The 27,977-nt window shown below is 40.8% G+C and overlaps 1 protein-coding gene across 21 annotated transcripts in view; it reads left to right on the forward strand.

The window, feature by feature from the left end:
• LOC147914349 (uncharacterized) overlaps positions 1-27,977 on the forward strand; it is a 65,915-nt gene that overhangs the window by 2,505 nt on the left and 35,433 nt on the right. For 6 of the 21 annotated variants that reach the window (XR_015555354.1, XR_015555355.1, XR_015555356.1 and 3 more), the window contains exons 1-3: positions 22,441-22,534; positions 26,820-27,078; positions 27,255-27,378. Coding sequence is in view for 11 of the 21 variants with exons in the window: in XM_087444411.1 (XP_087300537.1) it covers positions 22,446-22,534; positions 26,820-27,078; positions 27,255-27,378 (472 nt within the window). In the remaining 10 variants the exon portion in view is untranslated. The other 15 variants (XR_015555360.1, XR_015555361.1, XR_015555363.1 and 12 more) reach the window with 8 other exon arrangements.

Genomic DNA, 27,977 nt, shown 5'->3' on the forward strand with positions numbered 1-27,977 from the left:
AGGACCTCCATCTTCTTTCTGTCCCCTCAGCTGAGCCACAGTTCTCTACACTCTCCCAGGACCCACAGAAAATGAACATCTCTCAGGGGAGCTCTTTCTTTATTTCCCACTTTGTGTTGTAATAGATTTAAGGTTTGGAAGGATCCATGCATGAAATGGAAAAGGAGAAATAGAAATAGATTAAGTCAATTTTGAGGGAAAATATACCCTGTTTTACTGTTAACTATGATGTTTGCTGTCAGCATTGGGTAGGTAACCTTGTCAGGGTAAGTAGGTGTTATGAGAGGTTCGGGGATTCGATCGGAGACGTAAAAGACACTCTCCACTCCAAACAAATGAACTGAAGGTATATTTTATTATATAGAGGATAGTAAAGGTGATAGTCTGCAAACAGATCCGAATAGGTCAAATATTAAGAGGGAAAAAACATCAGCTCGACTGGAAAGGGAAAACATCCACATCGGCTGAAGAGAAATGACACAAATCAACCGGAAAGAGAAACACCAGGTTGACCGAAAAGAGAACACATCAGATCAATTACTTCATATCAAATCAATTACTTCACATCAAATCAATTATTCACAATATTCACGCCCCACTGCCGGGAGAGTCCTGTCAATCGATGAGGCTGGGCAAGGATCACACTTCCTGGGCAACGCGTCGCTGCATAGGTGGAACTCTCACTAGGTCTCAGTTTCCAGCAGTTTTTATGCCATCAATAATTTTCGGAGTAAGCAATTACAGAGTTTGCAGAGGAAGCATTTAGTGTTTCCATGTACAAATGGTTATCAGTGGCGTACGTGCATTGAGCCCCCTGGCTAACGTCCCAGCCCAGTAATTGTGTACGTGCATTGTTCTCTCTGGTTATCGTCCTACCCCGGCACAGATGGTCAGTCCATCCCCTGCTACGCGGCTCCAAGAGCCTTGAAATGTTACAATTTGCAACTCTCTCCGTGGGAGAGAGGCCAGTTCCTGGGAAAAGGCCAGTTCCCACCACACAGAAAGCAGCTTTATATTTCTTTGTGTGCTGGTGGCTATAGGTCAGTGGAGTGGCCAAACATGGCTGTACTCATGTTAAGACAGTAGAGTCTCTCCAGTTTGCTAAGATTTCATATTAGTCCTGAATGTGCAATGTATTATATTCCTTTTTGTGCATCTATTGAAATAAAGCTGTAGCTTACTTCCTTTAATCTGTAAATACTGTAAAATGGTATAATGGATTTTCTAATGTGAACTTGAATTCTTGTATAGACCCTAGTTGCTAAGTGTGATAAGTTGTTTCTTACATATTTTCCTAGGGCTTTTTGCTAATACTATATTTAGTATTTTTATTTCTGTATCCACAGCTGGATTAGACTATACTTTCTTGTTTCTCTGTCCAATTATGGTATCAAGGTCATAGTCTTATAAAAAAATGGTCCTGCTCCTTTTCTTTTCTAATAGTTTAGATAAGAAAATTGTGTTAGGTGAAGCTTTGTGAAACTCACCTGTAAATTTGGGCCTTATGAAGACTTTTGTGCTTGAAGATTTTGATTATTGAATTAATTTGTTAGTCATAAACCTATATTGGATTTGTATTTTTTTCTTGGTATGACTTGGGTCATTACATTTTCATAGAAAACTGTTCATTTTTATTTATATTTTTCAATGTATTTTCATGACTTGATTGATAGTATTCCCTTAGGATTTCAGTCTTTTATCTGTTATATCAATAATTTCCTGTTTTGATCAGCTTTTAAATTTTATTTTAGTATAAAGCCTGCTAATCAGAAAAGGACAGAATATGTTCTGGTTGGCCCAATCTGAAACGAGAAGTTTAGGATCAGAGGGTCTTCATATTTTGTGCTGGCAGCAGACTCTAGATATTGGGAGTAGAGGAACATGTCCTTGCCATGCTTGTGCTCTCCAGCTTTGCACAGCCACCTGTCAGCACCATTTGCTGACAGGACTGTCCTTTCTCCCTTGAATTATCTTGGCACCTCTGTGGGAAATCAACCAGCAGTGTATGTATGGGTCTGTTTTGGACTCTGTTTACTTCTTTTTTTTTTTTTTTTAAAGATTTTATTTATTCATTTTTTTCCCCCAAAGCCCCAGTAGATAGTTGTGTGTCATAGCTGCACATCCTTCTAGTTGCTGTATGTGGGACGCGGCCTCAGCATGGCCGGAGAAGCAGCGCGTCGGTGCGAGCCCGGGATCCGAACCCGGGTCGCCAGCAGTGGAGCGCGCTCACTCAACCACCAAGCCACGGGGCCGGCCCTGGACTCTGTTTACTTCTGATGATCTGTGTTAATCCTTTTGCTGATACCACACTGTCCTGATGAGTGTCTGTTTACAGTAAGTCTTGAAATCAGGTAATGCAAATCTTGCAACTTGCTTCTTTTTAAAAATTGTTTTGGGTATTCTAGGTCCTTTACTTTATAGAAAGTTTTGAAAATCAGCTTGCCCAGCACCGAAGAGCCTGCTGAGATTTTGGTTTCGATTGCCTAGAACCTATAGAATTTATAGTGTAGATGAATTTGGGGAGAATTTACATCTTGATCATAATGAGTCTTCCAGTTCATGAACACAGTATCTCTCTCTTTTTGGTTAGATAATATGGAGGGTTTGGGTTTTTATCTTTCTGAGTCAAAAGGATAGTTTTGAGTTAGAATTTAAAAGAATAACTCTGTCTACTGTTTGAGGATAGACTCTAGTGGGGCAGTGGTGGAAGCAGTACAATATGGGAGCCCATTTCTGTAATCCTAGCAAGAAATGATGATCATAAGGGTGTTCGTTACTTTGAAGTGGTCAGGTTGTGGGTGTAATTGAAGGTAGAGCCAACAGTCTGAGAGCGCGTGTTTCCTTTCCACTACCTTGCAAATAGAGTGTGCATCAAGCTTTGGATTTTTACCAGTGTGGCTTAAAAATGATCTCAGTTTAGTTCACTGTATTTCATTGTTGTTGAACTCTTTATTCCTTACTCATTCTCCTATTGATGTGCTGATTTTAATGACTGTATCCGGTATACCCTTATAGCCCTTTTTCTGTGATGTAAGTTGCACCATTTTCCTACGGGTTTTTGTATTTTTGTCTTACTCGTGACTTTTGTTTTCGCCATAAAGGCATTTTATTGTTGTCAAATTTAGCAGTTTTTTCTTTTTTGATTCCTGGATTTTCAATCATAGTTGTGCATTTCCCACTGTAACGTTGTACAATCGTTGTTCTGTGTAGTCTTCTAGAATGTGATTTTATTACTTGCATTTAGATCTTGAATGCTTTTTAATTTTATCTTGCTCCGTGGTGTGAGAGAGAGAGAGATAACTATCTTTTCCCAGGTAACCTTTAGCTTTCCCTGTGACATTAGTGTCTAGCCTTTCCTTACTCATTTGAATGATGTTGTTACTGCACCAGGTCCGTTTATGCCCACAGACCAGAAAGCCAAACACCGAGATGATGAGATTGCAGAGAGAGAGTGTGTTTATTAATCATGAGGCAGCCAAGTAAGGAAACAGGAGAATGAATCTCAAATCCGCTTCCCTGAAAATAGGGACTCAGGGATATTTATGGGGTAAGGGGCAAGGTGGTCTGAAATGACTGGGTGAGGAGAGATGAGGTAATTAATGATCTGCTCAAGCGTAGTCAGCCTTCATGCCTCTTTGTAGGACACATGTTCACAGAATGACTGCATTATCATGACCTGAGGGTGGAGTTTTAACCTCTTGACGTCAAAATGTTGCTTATCGGACATACATCTGCGTGGGCCCGGTTGATGGGTTGGTAGTCTCAACCAGCCTGAAGTGGACAAGGGGTTCCAACTCCTGAAGAAAATAGCTCAAACACCCATTACCATGGTGACCCAGCCTCCAGGGATAAGTTGTCTATGGGAACCTAGTGGGAGTCAGCATATTGCCTAAACAGCACAGTTAACAATGGCTAAGTTTATCATACAGATTTAAGTCCTCGCTGCCTTCTGTTCTCATACGTTTCTAGATAAGGCCATCCTCCCCTTCTTCCTGGTACAAAGAAGATACCTTTACAAATGGAGATTTCCTTTCCAAACGTAAATGTCTCTAAAAAAGGGTAACCAGAACTAAGAATGGGCTTAGCAGGGACCCTCCCGGATACCCAGAGATGTCTATGATGGCCTGTTCTAGGGGCCGGCCTCCCATTCCAAACCCTTTTGGTCAGTTGGTGGAGGTGGGGGTCAAAGTGTCTTTCAGGCAGAGACATATTTTGAGGTGGCCAATTCCTATCCCCCATAGTTACTAGCTGCTTAATCATCAATGGCTAACTGTTTGCAGGTTTCAGTGTCACCCATAGTCAAATAGGAAGTTTACTCTGTTCATCGTTCTTCCCACTACACACTTTGTTTCAGGTCTTGTTCACTTGAAGCTTGGATGTCTTTCTGGGCTCTCATCAGTGCCCTGCTCTTTCTGCCCACTTCTCTTTTTGCAATAGATTGTGGGCCACATTGTCCTGTCTTTCTTATTTAATAGGATCTTACCCTCTGTCTTCCAGAATTTGTTCAAATTTTCTGGCCTTCTGCTGGGACGTTTTTCTATATTCTGTTTTCGTCATACTTTTATATTAGGTTTTGTATTTTACCTGAGTTTTTTTTTTGGAGGCAGGAACTGTAGATATGTGTGCTCAGTGTGTTCTTTTGAACTAGAGGAATCATTAATGCTTCTAATTCTCTCTTCTCTTAATTTCCAGTACTCTAATCTTTTTGCTTTCTTTTTCCACCATTTAGAAATTTTTTCTTGGCCTTCATATCATATTCTTTTTCTACCTGCCGCTTAAATTTTGCTATTCACTTGAATTCTGTACTTATTCATTTTCTCTCCTCAGTTTCTATGTCCTTTCTGAACCAGCCATTTTTCTCTGATGACTTCAGTTATCGTCTTAATGAATAATGTCTCCTAAATTCTAATTTTCATTTTAGACCTCTGTCTCTGTTCCAAAATCATGCAACAACAGTGAAACAAATAATTCCTTCTGTAGGTTCCACAGGCATTTTGGGTGGGTGCAAATGAAAAACATCTGCCTCACTGTGACCCAACCTCTGACTCTTATTTGTTGTTCCAGCCTCTGTGTATGGCCTCAGCATCCACCTTGTTGCTTGTGCAGCATCTCTGTGTATAGCTGCACAAGAAAAGAATGACCAGATTTTGTTCCTATAAGGATTAGTTTCCCATTCTTTATCTTTGTTGTTGTGCCTTAATATAGTAATTCCGTAAATTAGCTCTTCTGTTTTGCTGCTTAAGGTATTGTCCACTAATCATATAGAGCAATGGTTCCTAACTAGGGTCGATTTTGCTCCCCAGGAAACATTTGGCAGTGTTGGGAGATATTTTTGATTGTCACAACTGGGGATGCTACTGGCATCTAATCAGTAGAAGACAGGGATACTGATAAAGATCCTAAAATACACAGGACAGTCTTCCACAAAAATAGCATCATCTGGTCCACAGTGTCAGTAGTGCCATGTTGAAAAAAACCCTGTTCTAGAGCATTGCTCCTGAAATATAAATCTGGTGGTGTGTAATACCTTCCCGGGCTTGCATGTATCTCTTATTGGTTCCCTATTACCCCAGCACAGATTTCCAGGCTGGGGTGTGTATAATCTGCAGAGCGCTCAGCATAATCCGCTGGTGTATGAGAAATGTATGCAGGAATCCTATTTATAATAACTTTACCTAAAAAAATAAGGCATTAACGTTCCTCCTTATATTAAGTAACAATATATGTGTATAAAATAGAAATAAATAAATCGGCATGAGAATAATTTTTTTTTTACTAATGACGTACGTCTCCTCAAAGCATAAGACAGAATTAGGGCCCCGTGATAGTCATCCTTTATAGCATTTTGTTTTAAATTCTGAACAGTAAACATAGTAAGACATAGTTTCCAAAGGTATTCTCCCTCCATGTCACTGACTCTGGACCCTCAAGTTGATTAGAAATGTGCTGTTACGGGTGTCAGTGTCGTTCAAGGACGTGACTGTGGAGTTCACCGGGAGGAGTGGCGGCAGGTGGACTCTGCACAGAGGACCCTGTACAGAGATGTGACGATGCTGGAGAGCTACAGCCACCTCGTCTCCGTGGTGAGCAGACCTTACCATGTGACTCCCTTTAGACTGCAAATTCTGTTTTTTCTTTTTTAACTGTTAATCACTTTTGTTGAGGTGTATTTAACAGAAAATAAAACTCAGCACTTTTCGGTGTATAAATGAGTGAGTTTTCAAGAATGAAAAGTAGATGACCATCATCAAAATCATGATTTGGAATATTTCCATCATCCCAGAAAGATCCTTCTGTCCTTTGCAGTGAGTCTCCTCCCTCCATCCCTACCTCTCAGACTCCTCAGAGCAATCACTGGTCTGCTTTCCATTGCGGTAGTTTTGCCTTTTCTTGACTTGCATGTCAATGGGATCATAATGTATATTCTCTCTTGTCTGGCTTCTTTCACTCAGCAGAATGCTTTTGAGACTAGTGCATGTGTCTGTATCACTACTTTATTCCTTCTGTCCTGAGTAGTGTTCCTTTGTGTGCATAAACCACAGTGTGTTATCTTTCAGTTGATGGACACATGGGTTTGTTCCGGTTGGGATGGTCATGAATAAAGCAGCTGAGAACATTCACATACAAGTCTTTGTGTCGACATGTTTTCATTTCTCTTGTGTCAATACCTAGGAGAGGGTTTGCTGGGTCTTCTGGTAAGTTTATATGTAATTGTATGAGAAGCTGCCAAATGTGTCCAAGCTGCCTCTACTGTGTTTCATGCCCATGAGCAATGCCTGAGAATTCTCATTGCTCTTTGGTTACCAACAGATGCTTTGGTAACTCTTACCTATTTTTAACCATTTTAGTTGGTATCTTCTATCTTATTGAGTTTTAATTTACATTTCCCTGGTGACTAACAGTCTCGAACTTCTTTTCATATGCTTTTTTTTTAACCATTTATAATCTCCTTCAATGAAGTGTCTGATCAAGTCTTTAGCCCATTTTTTGTTGAGTTTAGTTTGTTTTTTTGGTCTTATTGTTGAGTTGAAGTTCAGACCTGTATCAAATACATGTTTTGCAAACTTGTTTTCTCCATTTCTGGCTTGCCTTTTTAAGAAAGAAATGTTTTCAGATTGTTTTTGGCTTTTACATATACTTTTATAAAAAACTTTTTATATGACAGAATTGTAGATTCACAGGAATTAGCACAGTTGTATTCTTCAAAAATTTCCCCCAATGAGTATGTCTTACATAACCATAATATAGTCTCAACACCAGTAAACAGACACTGGTACCACATGTGTGAATAGCTGTGTGCCATTTTATCACATGTAGAGATTCGTGTAAGCACCATCACAATCAAGATACAGAACTATTCTATCACCACAAAGGTTTCTCTTGTGCTGCCTCTTTATAATCATACCTGTCCCTCTCCCACACCTTCCCTAATCCTGCCCACTACTAATCTGCTCTTCATCTCTATAATCTTGCCATTTCGGGAACATTATACAAATGGAATCATGGAATATTTGATGTGAGATTGAGATCAATCCAAGTTGTAGTGTGTATCAATCATTTATTTATTTTATTACTATAGAGTGTTCCACTGTGTGAATGTATCGTAGGTTGTTTAGCCATTCATCTGTTGAAGGACTTCTTGGTTGTTCTTGTCTTGGGCTATTATAAATAAAGCTGCTGTGAACGTTCATGTTCAGGTTTTTGTGTGAACATAAATTATTATTTCTCTGGGATAAATGCCCAGGAGTGTTACTGGGGTTGTATGGTAAGTATATGTTTTGTTCTTCAAGAAACTGCCAAACTATTTTCCAGAGTGGCAGTACCATTTTGCATTTCCACCAGCAGTGTATGAGAAATCCAGTTACTTCCCGTCCTTCCTAGTACTTGGTATTGTCACTATTTTTTGTATTTGTGGTTGTAATGGATGTATAGTGATATCTCTCATGGTCTTAATTTGCATTTCCTTAATGGCTAGTGATGTTAAATATCTTTTCATTTGTTCATATGCCATCTATATATCCTTAGTAAGGTGTCTGTTCACGGCTTTTGTGCATTTTCTCCTTCTTTCTTGATATATAATGACAAATAAAAATTGTATATATTTAAGGTATACAACTTGATGTTTTGCTATATGTATATATTGTGAGTTAATTTCCACAGTCAAGCTAATTAACATATTTATCACGTAATGTAGTTACCTTTTTTTCTTTGTGGTGAGAACACTTAAGATCTATCCTCTTGGCAAATTTCAAGAATACAATACAGTATTGTTAACTATAGTCACATTGCTGTACATTAGATCTCCATAACTTATTCATCTTGCATAATTGAACTTTGTATCCCTTGACCAACATCTCCCCATTTTCCATCTCTCCAGTCCCTGGAAATCAGCATTCTACTCTCTGTTTCTATGAATTTGACTGTTTTATATTCCGCTGAGATCCCACAGTATATGTCATTCTGCTTCTGGCTTATTTCACTTAGCGTAATGCCCTCAAGGTTTATCCAATTTGGGGCAGATGTCAGGATTTCCGTCTTTTTTTTTTGGCTGAATAATATTCCATTGTATGTATATATACCACATCTTCTCTAATCATTCATCCGTCAGCGGACACATAGAGTGTTTATATATCTTGGCTATTGTGAATAATGCTGCAATGAACATGAGAGTGCAGACATCTCTTTGAGATCCTTATTTCATTTCCTTTGGATATATACCTAGAAGTGGAATTGCTGGATAATGAGGTAGTTTTGTTTTTAGTTTTTTGAAGAACCTTCATAGGGTCTTCCAGATGGCTCTGCTAATTTACGTTCCCGTCAACAGTGTAGAAGGGTTCTGTTTTCTCCACATCCTCACCAACGCTTGTTGTCTTTGGTCTTTTTTGATAATCACCCTTCTCTAACAAGTGTGAAGGGATACCTCATTGTGGTTTTGATTTGCGTTTCTCTGAGGATTAGTGATGTTGAGCACATTTTCATAAACTTGTTGACCATTTGTATAGTATCTTTTGAGAAATGTCAACTCAGGTCCTTTGCTCATTTTTCTTTGGTGAGGAAGGTTAGCCCTGAGCTAACATCTGTTGCCAATCCTCCTCTTTTTGCTGAGGAAGATTGGCCCTGGGCTAACATCTGTGCCCATCTTCCTCTGCTTTATATAGGATACCGCTATTGACAAGCGGTGTGTCGGTCTGTGCTGGGTTCTGAACCTGTGAACCCTGGGCTGTAGAAGCAGAGCACGTGAACTTAACCACTACGCCACTGGGCCGGCCCCCCTCTGCCCATTTTTTTAATCTGGTTGTTTACTCTTTTGCTATTGAGTTGTGTGACTTCCTTATATATTTTGGATATTTACCCCTTATATTATTTTATAATTTGCAAATATTTTCTCCCATTCCATAAGTTGCCTTTTCACTCTGTTGCTTGTTACCTTTGCTGTCCAGAAGTGTTTTAGTTTGATGCAATCTCAATTGTTTATTTTTGCTTTTGTTGCCTGTGCTTTTGGTGTCATATCCAAAAAACCATTGCCAAGACTGTTGTCATGGAGCTCTTTCCCTATGTTTTCTTTTAGGAGTTGCCAAGGTCAACGATGATTTCCTTACAGCTAAGCTTAATGGACAGCTTTTCATCTTTGTATCGCTTGGCCTCACAGTGGCTGTGGATGATGACAACTTCCTCTTGGAAACACTCTCTTTACTAAACTTTGATAATTCAGTAATCTCGTGGTTTTCGTCCTCTGTACATTCAATTGTAGCACATTGTCTTGGATTTTACAAGGCGCCCAAAATTCAACACTCCCAGACCGAACTCACAATCTTTCTCTTCAGATACTTTTCCTCGTATGTCCTCCTTCAAAATGAATGCCTCCCATTTGCCTGGATGTTAAAGCTAAAGACTCAAACAACATCTTTGAATCTTCCCTCTCGCTCGGTACGCAATCTCTCATCCCACCACCAACCAGTCAGTCAGTGCTGATTATTACATCTCAAATACTTCTACTTTTCTGCATCCTTTTTGAAACCACCCTAGTCCAAGTAACCAACTAAATAACTGAATTATCTTAATGACTTTGTGCCTCTGAGCCTCAATTTCGTGGTTTGTAAAATGAGGCAGTGAGAATGAACACCAAGTTTCTTCCTTCTCTATATTCCGTGATTATCAGAATTTAAAACCCAGGAGAGGCTCAGGGCAAAATCAATTCCAGTGCTTTGTGAGACCATCTCACTTTCTCCGTTTAAATTAACTCTTGGGGGTGACCGAGATTGTGCCTCATATCATCCCATAGCACTGCTGTTAAGGGAAATCTCAGGGTCTTCAAGACAACATGTAATGATCCCCTTTCTCTTAAATAGGAATCTGCCTTATGCCATGGTTTGAGCTGTAGAAAGTATTTTTAAATGAGATTCTAATGCTGGTAACAAATTTATCTACATTGTTTTGTTAATTCATCTGAAAGCTCATATTGAACATGTCTCATGGGAAACAAAAAAGTTCCATGTAAAGATTTGGTCCATCTTTTTGACTACCTCTTGAGTGTTTATTAAAAAACCTGGATAACAGGAAAATGTTGATGGAGATTAGAGGGAGGGGCAATGATGAAGGAGTATGATTGATTTTCAGCAGTAGCAATGTCAAAAGCATTATAAAAGAAGAGTAAAGGATTTAGGTCAGGGCTTTCTATGGAAAAAAAAATTAAAATCCATAAGCAGATGGAAAAAGTTAAGTGACACAATATGGCAGATTCCACTAATGAGTTTAGTAGGCAGCCATTTTAATGGAGAGAGAGTAGCTTGCAAAGTGAGAAGTTGGGAAACGTAAAGTGGACAAGAGTCAGAAACGTAAGTGGTCCCTTCCTGCCCTGAGGATTCTTTTGGTTCTGAATTGTGTTAGCCCAGCTGAGTGAAGACCTGGGGAGGATGTTATAGATCCTCTAAAAGGGGCATCCATCAGCTGCAGAAAGATGTGCCATCTCTCTCCAAGTCTCATTATCATATTGAAAGGAGGACCCTCCATTACTCTTATTAGGATTAATTTTCTAATTCCAGGGATGGTACTTTCTACATGAGTAGACCTTCACACAGAAATACAGACTCCCCTGGTGTGGATAAAACAGAAGTAACCTTTACTGCTGCCTCTCATCTTCCCAGGACCCAGTGGGAAGGAAAAGGGTGGTTCTCTAGTAAAAAGGGGATTTAAAGGCTGGAGTTTTCCATCTCTCCAAGCCAGGTGCAGGTCCCAGGAATGGGGGAGAAGTGCGGTGCCATCTTTCTGGCAGCCTGAGACCTTGGGAAAACTGGGTCCTTCGGATGTGGTTAGGGAAGACACAGTACTTCCAACAGCCACTGCAGCAGGGCAACAAGATCACAGATGAGATGAGGAACCTGTTACCTCGGAGCCTCCCAGGGAAAGAGCATTTAGGCTCCTACCATTTATTGGGATAACTGGTTCCTGGCCCTTTGGAAAATGCCCAGTCATCCCAGGGCTAGGCTTCTCTGGAAAAGTAACTTTCCACTCTCCTTAAAATATGTAACTAAAAGGTATCTATACTTTTATATTTTAAATATATTGTTGGGACTTCATTTCAAACTGCTATATTATAAAACTGTTTCAGATAGCTTTAAATCCAAGGCCATGGCTTTCAAACTCTTGACAGCAACTCAAAAAATAGATGAAATAATTTTTATATAAACCAGTATACAAACACATGCACAAAACTAATACAAAAGTTTTATGAAACTTTTCTTCCCCTTATTACTTGTAAAGCACACTAATATTATCTATTCTGTTTTGTTTCATTTTTTTTAAGTGCTTGTCACAACACCTAGAATTATTTCATAATCTACTCACGGGTCAGGACCTGCAGCTTGAAAAACACTGTTTTAAAATTATGGGTTCCAGATACTGTAGCTGGTAGTCTCGTGTCCAAATTTTTAAAAGGCTCATTAAAATGCATCATCAAAAAGCGGTACTTGCTGAAGGAACCTGAGTCCCCATAAAGAGCATTGTCTTGGGGATTCCAACCATAAGTCACCAGATGAATAACCAGCCTTTCCTTTGCAGAACTGAGGTGTGAGCTCAAGACTGAGTAAACGTAACATACAATCAGAACAGAGTTGCAAAAGGAGGACCATCTCCAAATGCAATGTGTGTCCCTCTGGAAAACATAAAGCAGCCTAGAGTGAGGTGAGGGGAACAAAACAGAAAAACAATACTAATGGAGAAAAGATCAAGCTTGCAAGATCTATCTCCAAGCTTCATAAGGTGCACTTGTACTTTCCAACCCTATGAGACAGAGTGATGTTCAGGATGACTCCACTAATCATGTGGCCTTGAGTATCTCAGCAGACATCAGGTATTTAAAGGGATAACTTCAGATTAAATTAGTTCACCCTAATTATGCAAAATGGTAAATTCAAATAAGCAAGGTAATTTGCTTCTATTTATTTCAATTTAAAATTTTTCAATCACTTGGCATCTCAAATCAAAGCAAATGGGTAATATTATGAATTATATCAGTATGACTCTTTAAATACATAAATGTATGGGCTGATTTAAAATTCTTATTTGTTATGCACTTATTAAAATTTGCACTAGAGTAGGGAACCACATTCAAGATATGAAACACGGTCATGTCCGTGAAAAGCAAAGAAAGTTGTCACAAAAGTGCCTTTGTGAAAATCTAGCAACAGAATGAGTCCCCAAAATCTTTTAAGCTATTCCACAGGAAAAGTGAGGTAGATCACACTAGTAAAGCCAACACTAGGAAAGCTTATGAAATATTTATCAAGGGAAATATTTGATAAATAATAAAAATATTCAGTTTTAGGAAGCAGTAAGATAAGCTTCGACATGGTTGCACTTATGAGCGCAGGATTTTCATAGGAAAGAAAGAAATGGAAGTTTATTGAATATGTTTTGTCAGCATCACTAAATACTTTCAAATACATTATAGCATTGGAAACTAGGAATCAGAGATGTTAAATAATTTGCCCTAGGTCACACAGTGACAAATGACAGAACTAGGATTTAAACTCCATCTTCTGATTACACATCAATTATTTTTTTCACATTGATATCATTTTATCCTGAACCAGTACTCAAAATATGATAGTGCTTAAAATATTTGCTTGAACATTTCCTAGGATTTCTGATCAAGGTCAATTCAGATTGCAGTTTCAAGGCTTATGAGTAATAAAGTGATCTTTAAAAGAAAAAAAGTATGTGAAAAATATACATGCATTCTGAGTGGCATATGAATCTCTCAAGCATTTGATAAACTATTCTTTACGTCTCATGTAAGGATGAAAGAAGTTATCTGTTGTTACATAACAAGCCACACAAAAGTATAGTACCGTAAGACAGTAATTTATTCTTGTCTGTTACTGTTCTGTGGATTGGCTGCGGTTGGCTGGGCAGTTCTTGCTTGGGGTCTCCTAGAAAGTGCAGTCAGATGTCAGCTGGGACTGCAATCATCTATAGGCCCAATTGGGGTGGACGTCAAGATGGTTCACTCCTAAGATGGCAGGGGATGCTGGCTATTATCTTACTTGGGGCTGCCAACTGGAGGGCCTACATGTGGCCTCTCCATGTGACTTGGGCTTCTCTCAGAGTGGCGGCTGGGTTACAAAAGAAAGCATCCTAAGAGGAAATGTTCCAAAAGACCCAGGATTCTTACAGCCTAGCCTCAGAAGTCCCAGAAAGTTACTTCCACAGCATCCTATTGGTTGAGCCAGTTACACCTAGGGGGAGGGCTGTAGACTCCACCTTTTGATATGAGAAACAACATGACAATAAGGGAGGGAAGGAGACTGCCCATCTCATCTTAGTCTTTAGCCTGCCAGCCTGGCATCTATACCTTACCCAACTGTGTTAGAAGGGGAAAAATATAATAAAATTACAATAACACAAATTATTGTGTGGCATTTTCCCTGTCTCTTTGGCTCTGTCTCTTTCTCTGGAAACACAGCACTTCTTGAATGAGTGAATGAATGAAAGTCTCTGTCTCTCCCTTTCCTATTCCACTCTTTTTTTCCCTCATCACCTTTCTTCTCTTTTCTTTCCTTCTTTCTAACTGAAGATAAAAGTTTAAAAAAATTTTTTTAAAGGAGCAACATATTCTAATCAGTTAGTAAATCTTATGGTTATTTTCCAACCACATCTCCCATTTGATATCTGCCTGACTCATTCAGTCACCATCCTATATAGGAAAGTAATAAGAGAATTTTTTTTTAATGCAGTCAAAGGAAAGAGAGGGAAAAATGGGAAAGAAAAAGTAGATTATCAAGGGAAGAAGGAAAATATAAATGGGATGGAAATGAATCAGGAAGACTGAATAGTATTAAACCCAAGTAGCTGAAAAGACAAAGGGAAAGAATCCGAATTCTCCCCGTATAATGCTGCAACCATCCTTCCTTCCTTTCCAATCCATTGCCACCATCACCACCCTAGTCTAACCTTTTTTCTTAATGTCTGAGTTATTGCTATATCATTTTACCTAATCTCCCTGTGTATGGCCTTTATCCTCTTAGAAACCATCAAAAACTCTGTTTTCCTCATGGTGCTCCCTGTTTAAAAAAAAGAGAGAGACATTAAATGACTGCTGAAGGATAAAGTCCAATATAAGCATTTTAAGGATTTTCCTAATCTGACCTAACCTTCCTTGCCAATCTTGTTTCTCAAGTCTCCCCTGCATGAAACTATTGACTCAGCCAGGGCATTCTACTCACTGTATCCAAATACACAGAAAAATGAGACTAGATCTCACTGTTTATTACATCATGAAAAATATGAAACCTGAATCAAAGAAAATAATTAATCAACAAAAATATTATGTTTCACAAAGCAGTGTGGCAATGTTGTAAACTTCTAATTATAGCACTTATGGTCCAGATCACTTCTCATGAATACAGCCTTCTCCTTTTTGTCTTCTGTCCTTTGCTCCAATGGATCCTATCACCAGGAGCTTTCCCTGCTGCTCTCTGCCTTCCCAAATCCTATCTCACTAGGACCCACAAGAAGTCCTCTTCTTCATGGAAACTGACAATAGATAATTAATTTGTAAGAAATGGATTAGCAGGATTAACAAAGTACCTTGTTAACCTTACAGCATCTGATTGGCTTCTCTATGGAGACCAAGTTGCCCAAGTTCCATTTCAGTTTTCACTCGTAGATTTGTTCAGTACAGTAGTTTAAAGGACCATTTCACCCCAGTTTGATAGATGATTCAACCAGCATCCAATCATTTGTACAACTTTGATTTGCAATAATTACAAACAGTAATTAGAGAAATAGTTAAAAACACCATTGCTAAGATAACTCTTTGGGAGCCTGATATAAGTGGGATTTAAAAAAATAGGATATTTGAAGATAATGATGGATGTAGTCTGTGATCAAACATATTTTGTGGGGAGAGAAGTTTATTGTCAGGTATAATTAAAGCTGTAAAGTCTGAGAGTACAGACTTAGGGGGCAGCAGAAGAGAGTTTTTGAAGCAAAGTACAAATTAGGAATAATTACAGTGATGATTGTGGAATGTCAACATCCATTTCATCATGATGAACCCAGTCTCCTTCAAAGTTCCATTGAGTCAAGGAAAGCATTAGTATAAGGCCAAAGGCAGCTTTGGGAAGAATGCCTTTGAAGTATTTAGGAGTAGAGTGACTGGCAGTCAGCAAACATAAAAGTGGCCTAAAGAGTGAATGTCTCGATCACCAATAGGAATTGTATGCTTTAAAATATCTTATTTAAAAAAACTAGTTTTCTTTTTTTTTGTGAGGAGATCAGCCCTGTGCTGACATCTGCCAATCCTCCTCTTTGTTTTGTTTTTTTTTGTTTTGCTGAGGAAGACTGGCCCTGAGCTAACATCCATGCCCATCTTCCTCCAATTTATATGGGATGCCGCCACAGCACAGCCCACCAAGCATTGAGTTGGTGCACGCCCAGGATCCAAACCAGCGAACCCCGGGCCGTTGCAGCAGAGCACGCACACCCAACCACCTGTGCCACTGGGCCAGCCCCAAAAACTAGTTTTCTTTTTCACATTCAGTATTGAATGTGCATGCAGTTGTTTTTCTTTTTTAATTTATTTTGATTTCAAAACTGGGTAAAACTAAACTTTTTAGAGGAGTTTATGGAGGTGGTCAAATTAAAAAGAAAATTTAGTAAAGATTATCAGACAGGTGAGTGGAGGCTTCTGGGGCCATGTCAACGTTTTATGACATAACATGGGTGGTGGTTCTGTGGGTGCTCAATTTATTCTCTTCATTTATGTTTTACGCATTTTGCTGTTTATAAAGAAGTTATGTAGAATATCCACTGGTAGTAATGCAGTGTTCACCTTGGATAGTTCATTAGCCCTTGTGTGTCTGTTATGCCATAAGCAGGGCTTTGTGCATGTTCCATTTTGCCCACATGAACCTGGGTTGGAAGAATCAACATAGTTAAAATATCCTTACTACCTAAAGCAATCTACAGATTCAGTGCAATCCCAATCAGAATCCCAGTGACATTCTTCATAGAAATAGAACAAAGAATCCTAAAATTTATATGGAACAACAAAAGACCCCGAATAGCCAAAGGAATCCTGAGAAAAAAGAACAAAGCTGGAGGTATCACAATCCCTGACTTCAAAATATACTACAAAGCTATAGTAACCAATACAGCATGGTACTGGCACAAAAACAGACACACAAATCAATAGAACAGAACTGAGGTCCCAGAAATAAAACCACACATCTATGGACATACAAAGGAGAAAGGAAAGTCTCTTCTATAAATGGTGTTGGGAAAACTGGACAGGCACATGCAAAAGAATGAAAGCAGACCATTATCTTGCACCATACACAAAAATTAACTCAAAATAGTTTAAAGACTTGAATGTAAGACTTGAAACCATAAAAATCCTAGAAGAAAATATAGGCAGTACGCTATTTGACATTGGTCTTACTAGCATCTTTTTGAATACCATATCTACTTGGGCAAGGGAAAGAAAAGAAAATGTAAGCAAATGGGAATACATCAAACTAAAAAGCTTCTGCAAAGCAAAGGAAACCATGAACAAAATGAAAAGACAACCCACCAACTGGGAGAAAATATTTGCAAATCACTTATCTGACAGGAGGTAGATCTCCAAAATATATAAAGAACTCATACAGCTCAACAACAAAAAAACAACCTGATCAAAAAATGGGCAGAGGATATGAACAGACCTTTTTCCAAAGAAGATATACAGATGGCCAACAGACACATGAAATGATATTCAACATCACTAATTATTAGAGAAATGCAGATCAAAACTACAATGAGATATCACCTTACACCAGTTAGAATGGATATAATTACCAAGATAGAAAACAACAAATGTTGGAGAGGATGTGGAGAAAAGGGAACACTCATTTACTGCTGGTGGGAATGCAAACTGGTGCAGCCACTATGGAAAACAGTATGGAGATTTCTCAAAATAATAAAAATAGAAATACCATGCGATCCAGCTATGCCGCTACTGGGCATTTATCTAAAGAACTTGAAATCGATCCAAAGAGATGTATGCACCCCTATGTTCATTGCAGCCTTATTCACAAACCAAGATGTGGAAGCAACCAAAGTGCCCTTCTATGGATGAACAGATAAAGCAGATGTGGCATAGATATACAATGGAAAACTACTCAGTCATAAAAAAAGACAAAAGCGTCGGATTTGCAACAATATGGATGGACCTTGAGGGTATGATGCAAAGTGAAATAAGCCAGACAGAGAAAGACAAACACTGCATGATTTCACTCATATGTGGAAGATAAACAAATACATGGATAAAGAGAACAGATTAGTGGTTAGCAGAGGGGAAGGCGGCTGGGGGGTGGGTAAAGGGGCACATGTGTATGGTGATGGACATAAATTTAGACTACAGGTGGTGAGCATGATGAAGTCTATTCAGAAATTGATAAACGATAACGCACACCGAAATTACGCAATGTTGTAAACCATTATGATCTCAAAATTACTGAAGAAAAAAATGAATTCTTGTTTTCTAGAAGAAATAGTGAACCTGTTGTGGCCCTCGGTGATATTTCAAAACAGTCCTTTTGTGAATGGACATGAGAAGATGTCCTTCTTCAGCCAAGGATGAAGTCTTAACTTTGTATTATTTAAAGTACCTGACACAGTGCTACACAACTAGCGTGCAGTCACTCATTCATTTGACAAATATTTATTGACTTACCTACCAGCTGAATCCCTGGGAAGCCAGAGCAGTTTGCCAACGAATATGGTTAAATGGCGTTTGATAAGTGCTGTAAAGACACTAAAGATTCAGCCATTTCTCCTAGCTATCAGGTTTATTTTGGCTAATGGATATCACTTACTCTCATTCCTATTTAAGTCTTACAAAGGGATACTAGAAAAGTATCGACCAGTTAGAAGGTGGAGACTTAAAAATGAAAAGAGTCAGAGATAGGAGGGAATAAAAATAGCAGAGGAAGAAGGAGGCAGAAATTATACAACCAGCAAGGCCTCAAGACTCTGCACAGTTTAAGTTGAGCAAGAGATTCTCCCTGTTTCCTTGCTTGCTCTTTGCTTGCTCCTTCCTCTTGCCCATGCTCCCACCTGGAGGAGTCAAGCCCAGCACAGATGCCCTGAGTCGGGTCAAAGCTAGGGGATCAAAAGTTGGCTGAGTAGGGTGAAAACTTAGCAGCAGCCAGAAGTAGAAAGAGCTGGAGGAGAAACCTAACCTGTTTTCAAAGGAGTGCCAAAGGTGAAAAGCGGGAAAGCCAGTATTACTCAAGTCCAAAGGGGGAGCACAGAGCCAGAAGCTGGGAGGAGAAGGGGAGTCAAGAAAGTCAATGCCAGGTAAAAACAGAAACAGACACTTGAAAAAAAAAAAACAAGGCAAAGTGAAATGAAGGGTCCAAGTCAATAATTGGGAATATTCTTTGGGGTTTGATACTGGATTTTGTTGAGTATGGGTTAGCTTAATTTAAAAGCACAGGCTCTGAGCGGGTACCTTCCCTTCTTATAATTTTATCTCCCACCTGATTGACACTCTTGCCAAGGCATTAAAAGCACTTAACAAATGATCGGAAAGCCCTTTAGGCAGTCCTGCCAGTAAACCAACTTAGTCCAGACTCATTTGGCCATGATGATGACCACGTCTTCTGAGGACAGTTCTCTTTAGATTCCTCCATTGACTATTTTTGGAAACAAAACACTTGAACCAATGGTCTACTTAAATAATGCTTCAGGTTAGAGCAGGCTGAGACACTGGCAGATGGAAATGCCTCACTTACCAGGAGGAAATTCGCTGAGCACTTACCATGTGCGGTGCAGCATGCTCCCCCAATGTACTTTAAATAGAATATCCTGGTGTATTTCACATTTTAAAGTTACTCCATTTGGTTAAAATCAGTTAGATTTTTTGGAGGATCTTGATCCTCCCCCACCCAATTTAAACCATAATTTCCTGAAGAGTAGGATTATCTTGCCATATTCTTTTTAACCCCCCTCATTCCTAGTGAAGCCTCAAAACATGAAGTCTGCACTGCGGGTTCTTAGCACCTCAGAGATCATCTCGATTCTCCCCGTCCCACAGTGGGAAAGTGACCTGCTCAGCAACGTGGAGCAAAGTGTTTACTATCAGCCTTAAAATACGGGTTTTCTTTTTTATTGTCTTTTCTTCCTTTCTGCTTTTCAGAAAAAAAGCAACAATGGTTTGAACTTTTCTGCTATGTGACCTACACTCCACAGACACTCTAGAATAGCTGAGCCACTGCTTAACAAAGGAGTTGGGGTATGTGGTAGGTGTGTGTGCTTGTGTGTGTGTGTGTGTGTGACACAGTGTGATTGCCCATGCGGGGTGGGAGACAGGAAAGAATGTTTAGGCACGTGCATATTTATATCAAAGAGATGGTAGGACCCATAAGAAAGAATTCATTTTTTGTGGTGTTAATGGTATATTTAGGGGAGGGTTTGGGAGGATGGAAGAGGAACTGGTAGGGGGTGGATTCGTATCTCTGTGTGGGAGGCTAAGCCGTGACGACAACTGAAGTATCTCCCGGCATTGGGATATTTTATTCTAGAAAATGCAGTGCTCATCCCCCCTCTCTCCCTCCCCACTTCCTTGGTGCACTTCCAAAGTAGAGCCCCTTGGTGCTGCCTGCTCAGTCCTTGCCCAGGGGAGGCTTGCCAAGGCCAAGAGGGTCAGAGGGGGCTACTGGTAGAGATGCTGCTGATTCGGCTCCTTGTCACCCCACTTGACGTCTGCCCGGGCTTTTGGTGGTGGCAGCGCTGCATCCTGATGGGGTTAGACTTACCACCCTGTGGCGGGTGCCGTGTGCACCAGCAAGCATCCAGTTAGTTCACCAGTTACCTTCTGCTTTGCGCTGGGCTGTGATGTGCCGTGCCGTTATCTTGCTTCTCCCATTTTACGCTTCATACACCAGCTTTCTCTCCAGACAGTTAGTTGATCGCTAACCACTTTGGATATCAGGACCAGCGGCTCATTTATTTTTTCTGTTTTAAAGGATGGTGCTGGTGTGCGCAGGGAGCAGCCGTGTTGATTTCCACGTTTGCTGAGGCATCCAAGTGTGAGCTGCTGATCACAGTGCTGACATGAATGAAAGGTACGTACTGTGATCATTGTTCAGCATTTATGTAGCTCCTCACAACAAGCCATTATTCCTCAGAGCAGCTGTCAAGATGATCAGCATTAGCAACTCCATTGTAGAGGCAATAAGTCAGGGGTCCTGGAGAGGTTTTAGAAATATCCCCAAAAGGATACAAAGTGAGGAACTATAGAACTGTGACTGTCCTGGACACCCCTATGACTGGTCTGGACCCCGCTCCCTCTAGCATACTTGGCGAGTTCACTCATTCCATCTTCTGATTAGCAGACATACACAGGGTGGGCTCCTCTCACAGGCTGCAGCTCAAATACCCTGAGTTGCCTTCCCTTGCCACCTTATCTACAATAACATCCCCTCCCTAAGGCTCTGACTATCACATTCCTTTGTTTATGGACTTCACAGAGCTTATGCTATCTGAAGGTATCTTGTTTGTGTGTTTATGTTCCTGTTTGTTGTCTCTCTGCACATTCAGGAAGGTCATCTCCGTGACAGTAGCAGTCTTGCCTAGGTGGTTCATTGCTGTATCCATCCTCATTGTTGAAAGTATCTGGCATGTACAGTAGGTGCTTAATAATGCTTGTTGAGAGAACGACAGTGACAAGAGCCATGTAAATACTGTTACTCACACATCATTTCCTATGCCTTTTCATCTCTTTCTGGACTTTCTGGCCATAGTCACACATACAGTCCATTATTCTCAGTTACCCTGGAGCGAATGATCTAGTTTGTGGATGGCCCAGGTCCTTGGCTTCCTCTCCTCTGGAGATTTCTCCAGATCTTTCAGTCATTTCTGGCCTTGGTTGAGTGGGGTCAAGAAGAGAGTAGGGCAATGAAAATCCTATTAGAAAATTTTACTAGTTCTAATAGCTTTGGAACGGTACAAAGTTGAAATTATTGATTCTAAGATTTCATTTTTTCCTTGTTTGTGGATTTCAAAAAAAAAAAAATCCATCTGTTTTATACTGCAATACAGTGAAAAATGCTTTGAAGAAGTTAAAAGCACTGTATAAATGTAAGATATAATTATGTATGCATGTAGTCCCACTAACCTTGGTGATTGAGAGTTGGTTGTACATTTAAGGTTTCATTAGTTTTGATGGAACAGTAACTCACACTTTTCCAATGGATAGGGCCAGACAAGGGCATATAAAACGTGCCTTTGGTTGATTTTATTTTTCAACCATCAAATCAAGATAAAGCTTGAAGTCCCTTCAAAGCCTCATGTACACCTGAAACTACACAATGTTATAAACCGATATGACCTCAATAAAATGATTATTTAAAAAAAAAGCTTGAAGTAAGAATAAAGTTCAAGTAAGAATAGACAAATGGTCCCAAATGTTTGAATTTTCTTGCTTCAAATTTCAGATGATGGGCATACAGTTTCCCCTGAAAAAATCTTAGGCTGATCTGGGAAGAAAGACCCCCTGGGTAATCTAAAAATGAAGTTTTCTGTTTAAAAGTTGTTTTTAATGTTCTTCATAGCCCTATGTGCAACCAGAAAATGGGTTGCCTTTTCATTTTAAACATAAGGAATCAATGCAATACCTTATATTTGATAACCTGTGCTATTGCATTTGGTCCTCACTACAACTCTGTCCATAGATATTATTCTTGCCACTTTATAGATGGAAAAATGGCAGCAAAGCCATCAAGTGCCTTTCCCAGGGTCTTAGAAGAAGTCACCAAGAAGGCTGGTCTGTCTCAAGACTCGTGACTCCAGTTTAATATTCCCCACAATAATGTTGGAAAACCACATTGGAAAGGGAAGACTCCTTCCTAGTACTGCTGTCGCACCACCAAGCTTCAAAGGTCAGGCAAATATGTTACTTTATGGTGAAAATGGCCACATCTACTCAGTGTGCCCTATATCACAGGCCCTGTGCTTTGCCCTGGGAGGATTCAGAGAAAGTAAAAGACAGGTGAGACTTCCCTGGCTCTTACAAGCTGGTGGGGATGGGAGACACACACATACAGACGTGGCTGTAATACAAGGGCCAGGGGGACAGTGCACTAAGAGAGAGATAGAGCTCTGTGGGGGCAGGGGAGGAGCAGTATCTGAAAGCATTCCAGGAAAGCATTCATGCCAAGATGAGCTTGGCATGAATCAAGATTTAACTGAGGACGGATTGAGAAGAGGGAAGAGGAGAATGGGGTGTTGACCAAATTTTATGCACCTACAATTTTATCTATTCAAATTTTATCTACCATGGCAAGAAGTCAGTAGATAACATTTTAAAATTACTTTTAAATAGAAGTATTTGCATATTTGTTATATAAATAGAGGTAAACACAAGAAGAACTACAATAGAAATGGCTAAAGTGGTTTCTGTGGGGAATGGAACTGAGGGGATAGGAAGGATTGGGGTTGTGAAGTGGGAGAGGGCCTGTTGTCTTTCTTTATAAACCCTTCAGTACTATTTGATTTTAAAGGCACAAGTATGAATTTCTTAGATAAATATTGATTATTAAGTGGGCTTTAAAAAATGAATAAGGTTTCTACTGGGGGGGAGGGGCTTTCCTAGCAGAGGAGCCAACGTTAACAGAGAGAGGAGGCAGGAGAGCAGAGGAAAGAGTGGGTAACTCATTAGGATGACAGTATGGAACACACCTACGTGGACAGAGACACATGAGCTGGTGCTCAATTGCAGAAGGCCTTGGATAGAATGACACGCTCACGTGCTTGTTGGCAGGAAGACAATAAAGGGCGTTGAGCAAAGGGGTGATAGGCTGAGAACTGAGCTCTACGTACAGCAGTGGTTCTCACCTTGGAGATCACCTGCTTGTTGAAACAAAATTGCTGGGCCCCACCCCACAGCCAAAGTTTCTTCTTGAGTAGGTCCAGAGTGAGGCCCAAGGATTTCCGTTTCTAACAAGTTCCCAGGAAATGCTAATGCTGCTGGTCTGGGAACCGAGATTTGAGAACTGGTAGTAGAGTAATCGCGCAACAAGGAGAAGTCTAGAGTAGAGTAGTGTGAAAATGGAGGTCAAGGGACTGTTCCACCAGGACAGAGCAGAAGGAGTGGGGCCCTGACGGGGAGCCGATGGTGGGAAAGTACGGAACAGCAATCAAGAAAACAGACCAATTGCTTCCAAAGACAGGGGACCGTTGGACCATGTTCTGGGTCATTTCAAATCACAAATCATCGTTAAATCTCCACTTGTTGGGCCAGGTACACAAGAAGCACCTGAAATCCATTTTTAAAATAGCAATCTTGTTTAGAAATTAAGCAGTGAGTTTTCTTACTTTCCCTTCCTTCCCCATCAATAACCTCGTTTTAGGGCAATTTAGGTTGCAAAAGCATCTTCCAGGAAGCATCCATATCTGCACTAGTAGTCAGCAAGTGTATCTAGCTATATATGTAAAATTCTCCTAAAACTGATTTCCTTATTATTTCATTTTAGAACATCCTTATAGCTAAACAGTGTTCAAAATAAATACAGAGTACAGAAAGCATCCATCTCTAGCGAGTTGGGCAAAATGTGATTAACTCCCCATACCATAGAAATACCCCATGAAAATGTAGAGGAATCCTTTACCCAAGCAACACTCACTGAGAATCTGCCGCGTGACAAGCACCAGGGATGTGCTTGAATACAAAGATGCGTAAAACATGGGATCTGCTCACAGCAGTTCAACGTCTAGCAATCTTTGTCCTATGCTCTTAAATCTGCCTAAAGATTGGGTTTTATTTTATTTTATTTTTTTGTGAGGAAGATCAGCCCTGAGCTAACATCCATGCCAATACTCCTCTTTTTGCTGAGGAAGACTGGCCCTGAGCTAACATCCGTGCCGATCTTCCTCCACCTTTATGTGGGATGCCACCACAGCATGGCCTGACAAGCGGTGTGTTGGTGCGTGCCCAGGATCCAAACGCCAGCAGTGGAGCGTGTGCACTTAACCGCTATGCCACAGGGCCGGCCCCTGGGTTTTATTTGTAATAAAAATTCTTAAGCAGGGACAGAAGAAGATAGTTACTTTTCTAAATTGACCAGCTCTGTTGTCTAATTATTCCTCTGAGGAGAACACTTGGTCCTGCGTTATTTCACTGAGCTGAGATATGTGTTGTTGACACAGAGTCTGGGCCTGTTTACTCCCTGGTCTTTAAGTCTGGTGGACGTTTTATCACTTACACCTTTTGATGCCCAAAGAGAGTGCCATTTGGGGTTTTGAAAATATTATTTCCTTTACTGCCTCCCCAGATGATAGGGTCACTTCGGGACCAGTGAGTGGTTGGGACTGGGACGTATTTCCCGGAAGTACTAATAGTTCTGGAGAAGAGCAAATATTTTCACAGCTGCGGGTCTGGGTGCCGAACTTTCTCACTGTCAGTGAGAATCATGTCCCAGTGAAAATATAGAAGTGGAACCAACCCTCAAAGGGGTAAGGTGACAGGGAGTGTTGTTTACTTGAGACAGAGAGCAACCGAAAATGATTTCTGCAGCTGGAACAAAACAAAGACAAGGGTTGAAAGTCAACTTCCTGTTTGATTTCGGCTAATCAGTAGCCCGAGCGGCCTTTGTCAAATGTTTTGAGTCTGCTGACTCTTCCAACTCTATAAAAGACCCCACGTGTTGCACCAACATAGACCTCTTGGGCATTGGAGGGAAACAAAAGGAAAAATGTTCTGTCTCGTTAGAATTAGTGAAGTCAGCCATGGTACCCAGCTCTCCCTGCCCCATCCTCAACCTCATCCATCTCCAAACATTTGGAATTTTGTTTAGAATTAGTGAAGTCAGCCATGGTACCCAGCTCTCCCTGCCACATCCTCAACCTCATCCATCTCCAAATGTTTGGAATTTTGTTAAATGCCACTCACATGCATCCGCATCACTCCGCTTTAGCCACCAGCAGCGTGGTCCACCTGATGTCATCTCTCTCATAGATTAGTGCAATAGCCTTCTCACTGGCCTCATATCTCTTTAGGCCCCTCCAAAACGTTCTTCATATTAATTCACAGTAACTCATTAATTCACAGTATTAATTCATAGTAATTCATTCACAGTAATCTTTTGGAAACTCAAATAATACTACTAAAATCTGAATACCCTACACATACACATAAATCCTAACTTAAAATTTTCCCCTGGCTCCCCGTTGCTTCAAAGACTTAACTAGTTGATTTGGCCCAGAGAGCTCTGCATAATTTGTGCCTCCCTCACTTTCCCCTCTTCTTGTTGTGATCAGTAGCCCGAGCGGCCTTTGTCAAATGTTTTGAGTCATCACATTTCTCCCTCCTCACTGTCTCTGCTCCCATCACCCAGATTCCCCTGCCTGGAGCACTTCTCCCTCCCTGCTTTGCCAAATAGTCTCCTACTCACCTTTTACCTCTCAACCCATATCAATTCCTGAGGGACGCTTGAGGAAGACACCCTCTTCCCTGGTGAGGCCAAATCCCCATGTTTTAAACACCCTTGGCACTGTCAACCAGCTCATGAACCCTTCCTAGAATGTAACACAGGATATTTACATGATCTCGGATCACTGTTTAATTTCTGCCTGGTCTCCCCGTTAGGCTATAAGATCCATGAAGGCAGGGACTCTATCTTTTTTTTGCTTTTCAATGTATTCCAGAGACCAGCGCAGTGTCTGGCATATATTGGATACTAAATAAATACATTCATTAGGAAGGAAGGAAAAAAAGGAAAGAAGGAAGGATGTATGAGTGGCAAATTGATACTTCTAAAATAATAAAGAAGAAGTCTATGATTTTAAGTGAATGATAATAATAGGTAACACATGTTCAACTTCTGTTAGAAGTTTACCTGTTCCAACTGTTCAAAGCTCTTTACTTCTTCATTCCAGTTCTCAGAGCCAAGCCTATTAGCACATATTAGTATCACTGTACATAATAGATGAAGTGTGAGACTTGGGTTACTTGAGCAAGGCCAGGCAGCCAGTGCAAGGTGAAGCCTTAACAGTCATCAGTATTGTCGCTGTGATCACCTCGGTGGAGTTCCCTCAAGTGACCTCGGGAAAGGGGCAGTGTCTGGCAGGTGCAGCCCTGCCTCCAGACCTCTGAGCATCTTTTGGCTGGGCCTCGAGTAGGGGTTGGGACAGGACAGGACAGGACGCCTGGCAGGCCAGGATGGAAAGGCAGGTGGAGGGAAGGATCCTTCAGGCAGGACAGGGGGAAAGTCACTTGGGCATCCAGAAACCTTCATGAGAACCTGTCTTTGAGTTAAATCTCAACTCTTGTCTTCCAGAAGCAATGGAAACAGGATCCAGAAGCCTGAAGTGAGACATCTGGCCAACTGGCCTGTGCTGACACCATTAAGCCAAACAGACCTCTCAGACAGCCTCTCAGGCCCTGCCCCTGGTTGTGGCCCAGCCCCCAGGGCACACTGGGCAGGGCCTCCTCTTAGAAATCCCTCCCATTGCTCGGCTGTTCCTCCAGAGGATTCTGAGCTCAGCTGGATGTGCCTGGCTGTGATGAGGCAGCCATGGTCTTGGTCCTCTGGGAAGGTAGATAATTAATCCAAATATTCCACATGTGAAAAGTGTTGAGCATTGGAAAACAAGGACAGATCCCAGCTTGGGAGGATCAAGGAAAGCGTCGAGGGAAACCTTTCAGTATAATGGGAAGGGAAGGGGAAGGAAGGGATGGGGGGGTCACATTTTCGTTTTGTTGTTGTTTTGAGGTTTTTGTGATGAACAGTTCCCATCTGATGGCTTCTGATTCCCCTGTGGTGGTCCAGCACATGTGCTCAACGAGTGTGGAATGTGGAGAAGTTGTAGGAAAGTGGAATCGTTCTGAGAGCTTAGGTAAGAGAGTTGACTGAGAAAACAATCACAGAAGCTCTGTCGAGGCAGGGGCTCTGTTTGCTGCCTTCACTGGGTGTCCCGAGTGCTTAGAAGAGCGCCTGGTATATGGTAACACGGGAGGAAGGACAGGATTCTCAGGCACTGGTGGAGCTGAGCAGTAGCTGTAGAACAGAAATTTATGGAGACGCCAACATTCTTAATTGTGTGATTTTATCCAAGAGGAATCAGCCTCTTACACAAGGCAGGTCTGAAAAAGGCCGAGTTGGATTCTGCCAGGTGGGTCAGATGAAAGGAGAATGGGGTAAACTGTTTAGTGTACAGCTATGTAGGTTTGGGGTTAATGATGGACCATGAAGTTTTCCTTGGAGAGGGAGGAAATGAAGACAGAAAGTTGTCAGATGGACAGGGAGAAGTGTGAAGTGGCTTGTAGTTCCTGAATAGGTTGAGGAATTGGCATGCTGAGGGCAGAAGCTGAGAGGGTAAAGGGTGGAATGTCCGTCTTTTTTCAGAATGCACAAGCATTTCCTGGTGATACATTCTTAGGATATGGCCATAACTGACCTGGAATGGAGGTAAAGGGCTCTAAGATGAGGAGGGGT

The sequence above is a fragment of the Ceratotherium simum genome, chromosome 20 (genome assembly GCF_057802395.1).
Source record: "Ceratotherium simum simum isolate JZ-2026a chromosome 20, ASM5780239v1, whole genome shotgun sequence".
In the NCBI taxonomy this organism is placed as follows: domain Eukaryota; kingdom Metazoa; phylum Chordata; class Mammalia; order Perissodactyla; family Rhinocerotidae; genus Ceratotherium; species Ceratotherium simum.